The sequence below is a fragment of the Nerophis ophidion genome, linkage group LG18 (genome assembly GCF_033978795.1).
Source record: "Nerophis ophidion isolate RoL-2023_Sa linkage group LG18, RoL_Noph_v1.0, whole genome shotgun sequence".
Taxonomy (NCBI): Eukaryota; Metazoa; Chordata; class Actinopteri; order Syngnathiformes; family Syngnathidae; genus Nerophis; species Nerophis ophidion.
Window position 1 is genome coordinate 378,462 of NC_084628.1, and position 9,128 is coordinate 387,589.

Genomic DNA, 9,128 nt, shown 5'->3' on the forward strand with positions numbered 1-9,128 from the left:
AGCAACACAGATGTCCAAAATACTGTATAATTATGCGGTTAAAGCAGACGACTTTTAGCTGTGTGTGCGCAGCGCTAATATTTCCTCACAGTCCGTGACGTCACGCGTACGCGTCGTTATTCCGCAACGTTTTCAACAAGAAACTCGCGGGAAATTTAAAATTGCAACTTAGTAAACTAAAAAGGCCATATTGGCATGTGTTGCAATGTTAATATTTCATCATTCATATATAAACTATCAGACTGCGTGGTGGGTAGTAGTGGGTTTCAGTAGGCCTTTAAGAAACCCCGCCCGGACAGCCTGGACAGTCCTGCAAAAGAGGATATGTCCGGGAAAAGAAGACTTATGGTCAACAGTGTCCTCTTTTTGGGATTTCAGAATATGGTCAGCCTGTTGTGCTACTTGTGGAAAGTGTCATCTTCTATGTTTAAACAATGTTTGTTGTCTTTATGAGATCAAAAAAATTCTATTAGTTTCAGTCCAAGATTTTATTCAAACAACAAGGTGTCTTTGTTAGCCGTCACAGTTTAAGCTAAAAAAACAACAACAACACGAGCCATCAAAACTTCTTCGGAAATGGATGATGGACTTAACCATTTTAAATGAAAGAGACATATCATGGAATGATATTTGGAAAAATGCCAATAAGCCCTTTAGAAACATTAAAGATAAGCTGACTCAATTTAAAATATTGAATAGATTGTATTTTACATCTTCTCAGCTGTTTAAAATTGGTGTAGTAGATAGCAAGTTATGTACGAAGTGCCGGGCAGCTGAGGGAACTGTTGTTCATTTATTGTGGGAATGTCAGAGAATAAAAGAGTTATGGTTGAAAACAACACATTAAGCAATCGCATTCCTTAACATAAACATCCCAATGACACTGCAAACTTGTATTCTTGGGGATATCCATCAATTTAGTAACATGTCATCAAAGTGTAAAAATGCATTTCTTTCAATATGCATAACCAGAAAACGGGTATTATTAAAAAAATGGATAGATGTTGATAGTCCAACTCATACTGACTGGTATACACAAGCTATGGAGATGATATCAGTAGAAAAAACTGCATTTAGTTTAGATAAAAATGAGCCATATATTGGAATATGGGATCCATTATTGAAATTTGTTTTAAGTATTAAATGAACCAAAATATGACTTATTATATCTTTGTGTAAAATATCGGACACAGTGTGTTATCAAGCTTATTAGATGCGGTGCATTGTAAAAAAAAAAATGTATTAACGTTTTTAATGATAATATCAATGAGGGATTTTTAATCACTGCTATTTTAAAATTGTTACTAATATTGATATTTTTCATTTTTGTTTCACTACTTTTAGATTGTACCGTGTCATGTTTGTGTGACCTCATTTGCTCTGTTTATTGCTATTCTGAATGTTGCTGGGTCGGCTTTGGTTTTGGAATTTGATTGCATTATAATGTATTGTTTTGCTGGATTGATTAATAAATTCATTAAAAAAAAATAAATAAATAAAATAAAAAACTTCTTCACGACCACAAATGACAACACATGAATTGATTAACGTGGACCCCGACTAAAACGAGTTGAAAAACTTATTGGGGTGTTACGATTTAGTGGTCAATTGTGCGGAATATGTACTGTACTGTGCAATCTACTAATAAAAGTCGCAATCAATCAATCACAGCTAGCATGCTAACATGCTAACCACTTCCTTAGGAACCCCACAAAGATACTAATGTCAACAAGGTCTTCCTTTGACAATGTTTATTGTTTAAAAAAATGTTTTTAATGGTTAAAGGCCTACTGAAATGAGATTTTCTTATTCAAACGGGGATAGCAGGTCCATTCTATGTGTCATACTTGATCATTTCGCGATATTGCCATATTTTTGCTGAAAGGATTTAGTAGAGAACATCCACGATGAAGTTCGCAACTTTCGGTGCAAAGAGAAAAGCCCTGCCTCTACCGCAGACGATGACGTCACCCGTGTGATGGCTCCTCACATATTCGCATTGTTTTTAATGGGAGCCTCCAACAAAAAGTGCTATTTGGACCGAGAAAACGACAATTTCCCCATTAATTTGAGCGAGGATGAAAGATTCGTGTTTGAGGATATTGATAGCGACGGACTAGAAGAAAAAAAAACGCGATTGCATTGGGACGGATTCAGGTGTTTTTAGACACATTTACTAGGATAATTCAGGGGAATCCCTTATCTTTCTATTGTGTTGCTAGTGTTTGAGTGAGTTAAATAGTACCTGATAGTCGGAGGTGTTTGTCCACAGGTGTGTTGACGCCAATGTTTCAGGGGAGTCGACGGCAGCTATGGATGGCACAAGCTCAGCTGATCTCCGGTAAGAAGCGACTTTTTACCACAATTTTCTCACCGAAACCTGCTGGTTGACATGTAGTCGTGATCCATGTTGGCTTGACCGCGCTCTGATCCATAGTAAAGTTTCACCTCCAGGAATTTTAAACAAAGAATCACCGTGTGTTTGTGTGGTTAAAGGGTAAAGCTTCCCAACTCCATCTTTCTACTGTGACTTCTCCAATATTAATTGAACAAATTGCAAAAAATTCAGCAACACCGATGTCCAAAATACTGTGTAATTGTGCCGTTAAAGCAGACAACTTTTAGCTGTGTGTGTGCGCAGCGCTCATATTTCCTAAAGACCTGTCACGTCATGCGTACACGACATCATTACACAACGTTTTCAAGACGAAACTCCCGGGAAATTTAAAATTGCAATTTAGTAAACTAAAAAGGCCGTATTGGCATGTGTTGCAATGTTAATATTTCATCATTGCTATATAAACTATCAGACTGTGTGGTGGGTAGTAGTGGGTTTCAGTAGGCCTTTAAAGTGTGCTGCTACTTGTTAGCGTCTTAGCCAGTTAGCGGGTTAGCCTCACATCAGAGCAGCGTTAAACTGCCTTTTTCTACTCTACAAAACTAATAAGAAGTTAATGACAAGTCATAAGTTAGCAGCAGACTGTTTCATTCCTTCTATTGGAGCTAAAAATCGGCAGTTGTGTTTTATCAATCAATCAATCAATCAATCAATGTTTATTTATATAACCCTAATTCACAAGTGTCTCAAAGGGCTGCACAAGTGTTTGTTAGCTAGCAGCCTCACAGTCAGGCGACACTAACCTGTGTCGTTCAAGTCACCCAAGTGCATTGTGGGATGCCAGCGCGGGCACCCAGGTGAAGTTCCAGCGTCCCACAGGGTCTTTCCTGACGAAGGCTTGTCCCTGAGGGAAGCTGTGGGTCTTGACGCTGCTGGAGGGACTGAGGGCCATGCTGAAGGCCAAGTCCGATTGGCATGAGGGACCGCCTCCCGACCGGCCGAGAACTGGACTTGGGAGGGGGGACACGTGACGCAGACTGACTGGGGTGTCTCTGGGGGTCAGAGGGGACCAGGGGGTGGAGTGGAGCTGCTGAGCGGAGGAGCAGAAATGTGGTGGCTGGCTGAACTGTGCGGACATATGTGCCGGGGGGCTGGGGTCCCGCCGAGTCCGGTCGGCACGACTTAGTGGACCTTCTGGGCCGCTCTCAGCAGGACGAGAAGATGGCGGCGGTGTGACTTCTAAAACCTGCTGGCACACGTCGATGGTGTCCCTGTCCTTCAGGCCCAGCGTCCTCAGAACCCACAGGTCCAAAGCCGGCTCCGACGAGGCCGGCGACTCTGAGCAGAACTCGGCGGTGAGGTTCCTGCAGACACGTTTGCTGGCCTGAGGGGACGACGGAAAACCGACGTTCTGGAAGGAGGCGCGCTCGTCGGACGCCAGGTTCCTCTTCAGCTTCCTGTCCAACTTGTGGACAACAACATCAACTCATCGTCACGTCTTCTCCCCTCATGACTTTTGTCCAGGCTTCTGATTGGCTACTAGCTCATCTTATACTTTTTTAAATGAAATTTCACAGCCGTACACCTAACTTGGAACAATACACATGCTAATTTGTAGCATGCTAACTTTTTAAGCTAATTTTACACTTTTTTTAAAACCAAATTTCGCAGCCGTACACCTAACTTGGAACAATACACATGCTAATTTGTAGCATGTGGTAGTAAGCTAACTTTTAAAGCTAATTTTACACTTTTTTTTAAACCAAATTTTGCAGCCGTACACCTAACTTGGAACAATACACATGCTAAATAGTAGCATGTGGTAGCATGCTAACTTTTAAGCTAGTTTACACTTTTTTAAACCAAATTTCGCAGCCGTACACCTAACTTGGAACAATACACACGTTAATTTGTAGCATGTTCTAGCATGCTAACTTTTTAAGCTAATTTTACACTTTTTTTAAACCAAATTTCGCAGCCGTACACCTAACATGCTAAATTGTAGCATGTGGTAGCATGCTAACTTTTAAGCTAATTTTACACTTTTTTTACAAACCAAATTTCGCACCCGTACACCTAACTTGGAACAATACACATGCTAATTTGTAGCATTTGGTAGTATGCGAACTTTTTAAGTTAATTTTACACTTTTTTTAAACCAAATTTCGCAGCCGTACACCTAACTTGGAACAATACACATGCTAAATTGTAGTAAGTGGTAGCATGCTATCTTTTTAGGCCAATTTTACACTTTTTTTAAACCAAATTTCACAGCCGTACACCTAACTTGGAACAATACACATGTTAATTGTTAGTATGTGGTAGCATGCTAACTTTTTAAGCCAAATTCACACTTTTTTAAACCAAATTTCGCAGCCGTATACCTAACTTAGAACGATACACATGCTAATTGTTAGCATGTGGTAGCATGCTAACAGTAGCATGCTAACTTTGTAAGCTAATTTTACACCTTTTTTTTTTTAAACCAAATTTTGCAGCCGTACACCTTGGAGTCAAATAACTTGGAACATGACACATGCTAACTGTTACCATATTTTTTTAAGCTAATTTGTTTTACCATATTTTGCAGCCTTACACTTTAGTGTCATATAACTTGGAACATGGCCCATGCTAACAGTTAACATTAGTATGCTCACTTTTTGAACTAATTCCACACTTTTTTTTTTAAACCAAATTTCGCAGCCGTTCACCTAACTTGGAACAATACACATGCTAATTTTTAGCATGTGGTAGCATGCTAACTTTTTAAGCTAATTTTACACTTTTTTTTTATTACCCTGGTACTTGACATATGTTAACTGTTAGCATGCTAATGATAGCATTCTAACATTAATATGCCAATGTTGCGCTAAATAACATTTAAGGCATGGAAACAACATGGAGGGCAAACTGCACAAAGAGCTGAGCTCACTTTGCATTCCTGTCGCACGTTCCTGACCAAGGACAAGTTGAGGAACTCTCTGAGTTTGTTGTTCTCCTCCTGGAGGCGACTCAGCTGCTCCTCGCGCTGCAGCAGCGTGTCCTGCAGCTGCGACACACCACACACACACACACACACACACACACACACACACACACACACACACACACACACACACACACACACACACGTCTTTAAATCTCTGGATTGATGAAATAATGTGCTGATCAGTCTTACTGGGGAGCCCGGGGAAAAAGAGTTAATTTGGTTTATGGGGACCAAATTTGAATAATTTTACATAATTCAAACAAATTTGTACACGACTAATGAGGACCATTTTAAAAAAAAGTTCAAATTTCAAAGTTCAAGTTCAAACAAAACAGCTTATTTTCCTATCCCATTAGCCGACATCTCCTGCAGACAAACCACCTTCGTTATGGGGACCCTGTGAAAGTGATCAACTATACACGGAAGAAGTGTGAGCAGAGCAGCGAGTGCAGTACCAACTACAGCCCGATGAGGGGGCTGCTGTGCAAATGTCTCACACTTAAACTAACCAGTAAACATGTTTTATGGGCCAAAGCTTAAAAATCACTTGTGCATCTTCAGGATGGATCTGACTATCATTTAAAAAGGTTTCATATTAGGGGACCTGTTTTTTTTTGTCCCCATACCATCAGAGGTCCCCTAAAGGTGACTGTGGAAACAGAGCAATATACCCATTAAGTAAGTATTGCCAGAACACACACACACACACACACACACACACACACACACACACACACACACACACACACACCATACTTGCCAACCCTCCTGAATTTTAGTGCCCCTCCCGAAAATCTTCCCGGGGCAATCATTCTCTAGAATTTCTCCCAATTTCCACACGTACAACAACATTGGGGGCGTACCTTAAAAGTACTGTCTTTACGGTCCGCTTTTCCTCCATACGAACAGCGTGCCGCCCCAGTCACATAGTACATGCGACTTTTACACACACATGAGTGATTGCAAGGCATACTTGGTCAACAGCCATACAGGTCACACTGAGGGTGGGCGTATAAACAACTATAACACTCTTACTAAAAGGCGCCACACTGTGAACCCACACCAAACAAGAATGAAAAACACATTTCGGGAGAACATCCGCACCGTAACACAACATAAACACAACAGAACAAATACCCAGAATCCCTTGCTGCACTAACTCTTCCAACCCGGCCCTCCTCAACCCCCCAGGCCCCATCTCCCGAATTCGGAGGTCTCAAAGTTGGCAAGTATGACACACACACACACACACACACACACACACACACACACACACACACACACACACACACGCTAGCGACATCAGCATGAGTTCGCCTATTCGGTGCACGTTGATTAGCATGATTAGCATGGTTAGCGTGTCACCTGATTGTTCCTCTGCAGGTGATGAGAGAGCTGCTCTGACCAACTGACGCCAGCAGGGGGAGCCCTGTCGAACACACAGGCCTCTGACACACAATTATTATTAACAAATCAAAGTAGTGATGAGAAAAAGGATTGGATGTGACGTCTACTCACCCCAAATGTGCGGCGCCTCGATGAGGTCACAGGGGTCGCCGGGGGCCCAAACGGAGGTCAGGGTTTCCATGGAGACGTCTCCGGTTTATATTTTCTGTGACGGTGAAGAGGGAAGACCGTTCGTTTGTGTCGTTATTACCAAAGCTTTTTTTGGACACTTAATTTATGTAAATTATTTTTTTGTGTTTCAATTTTGTAAACTGTTTTTTGAATACAAATCATGCTGACAATTTCATTGAAAAGAAATAGCAAATAATTAAATATTAGGTTTTTCTTTAAAATGCAGTGTTTTACAATTCAGTATAAAAACATTTTATGTAAAAAAAATTCAGTGTGCGGAAATATTTGTTGCTTCAAAACTCAAGACTCACTTCCGGTTTCCCCGTGTCACGTGACTGAAAACTGGACAGCTCATTGGCTGGTGACTGCTTCAGTCTTAATTTACAGGAAGTGGGTCTTCAATATTTCCGGACTGAATTTTTTTACACTGCTATTTTTATTTATTAATTTCACAATTATTTTTTACATACAGAATTTTTAAACACTGTATTTGAACAAACCTAATTGTTAAACAATGTCAGCAATTTTTGGTTGAAAAGAGTTTTAAAACAGTGTAAAACAATTCCCTGCTTTAAGACTCAATACTCACTTCCTGTAAATTAAGACTGAATCAATGCATAAACAACCAATGAGGAGTCAAGTTTGACGTACTTCTTCAGTTTTCATTATCTGGAAACTATATTTTCTGAACTGAATTTTTTTATATTGAATTTTAAAACACTGAATCTTTAAACATAAATATCTATATCTCTCTATACATACATAAATACATTTATATATATATATATATATATATATATATATTAAAGTAATCTAAAATCAAATCTAAAGTAAATATTATCTAAAGTAAAAATGTCATATATATTTTTATATAAAATTATAGAAATATATTTTCTATAAAAAAACGTTTTATATATATATATATATACATATGCATGCAAACATATATTTATATATATGAAATAAAAACTAAAGTAAATATCATCCAGAATAAAAATGTAATATATATTTTTGGCGAAGTAGGTAGAGTGGGTGTGCCAGCAATCTGAGGGTTGATGGTTCAACTCCCACCTTTTACCATCCTAGTGACGTCCGTTGTGTCCTTGGGCAAGACACTTCACCCTTGCTCCTGATGGGTCCTGGTGAGCGCCTTGCATGGCAGCTCCCGCCATCAGTGTGTGAATGTGAATGGGCGAATGTGGAAATACTGTCAAAGTGCTTTGGGCTCCTTAAAAAGGGTTAGAAAAGTGCTATACAAGTACAACCCATTTAGCATTTAATTACTATAAAAAACGTTTTATTATTCAACATACTGCAACAAAATGGCTGACTTGATTATGAATGATCTCTCTCTCATTTTTATTGTAATTAAAAAATATATATTAAATTTTTACTTTAAATGCTATTTACTTTATATTTTATTTTAGATTATTTATTATATATATATGCATATATATATTCATATATATATATGCATATATATATGTATATACATATGCATATATATATGTATATATATATATATGCATATATATATATGCATATATATATATATATATATATATATATATATTAGGGGTGTGGGAAAAAATCGATTCGAATACGAATCGAATACGTTGTGCGATTCAGAATCGATCCTCTTTTTTTTTGTTTAAATAAATTTTAATTTTTATAAATCCAACAAACCATACACAACAATACCATAACAATGCAATCCAATTCCAAAACCAAACCTGACCCAGCAACACTCAGAACGGCAATAAACAGAGCAATTGAGAGGAGACACAAACACGACACAGAAGAAACCAAAAGTAGTGAAACAAAAATTAATATTATCAACAACAGTATCAATATTAGTTATAATTTCAGCATAGCAGTGATTTAAAAATCCCTCATTTACATTATCATTAGACATTTATAAAAAAAAAAAAAAAAACAACAATAGTGTCACAGTGGCTTACACTTGCATCGCATCTCATAAGCTTGACAACACACGGTGTCCAATGTTTTCACAAAGATAAAATAAGTCATATTTTTGGTTCGTTTAATAGTTAAAACAAATTTACATTATTGCAATCAGTTGATAAAACATAGTCCTTTAAAAAAGCTTTTTTTTTAAATCTACTACTCTGCTAGCACGTTAGCAGACTGGGGTAGATCCTGCTGAAATCCTATGTATTGAATGAATACAGAATCGTTTTGAATCGGAAAATATCGTTTTTG

At 38.3% G+C, this 9,128-nt stretch overlaps 1 protein-coding gene across 1 annotated transcript; it reads right to left on the reverse strand.

The window, feature by feature from the left end:
• Positions 1-1,605: 1,605 nt before the first annotated feature.
• On the reverse strand, positions 1,606-6,915 carry LOC133537410 (geminin coiled-coil domain-containing protein 1-like). The gene is made up of 4 exons (XM_061878416.1): positions 6,846-6,915; positions 6,693-6,775; positions 5,271-5,387; positions 1,606-3,803 (listed from the first exon to the last, which is right to left on the reverse strand). Exons 1-4 carry the CDS (start codon positions 6,913-6,915, stop codon positions 3,156-3,158), a joined length of 918 nt encoding a protein of 305 aa, XP_061734400.1. The 3' UTR covers positions 1,606-3,155.
• Between the last annotated feature and the right edge of the window lie 2,213 nt (positions 6,916-9,128).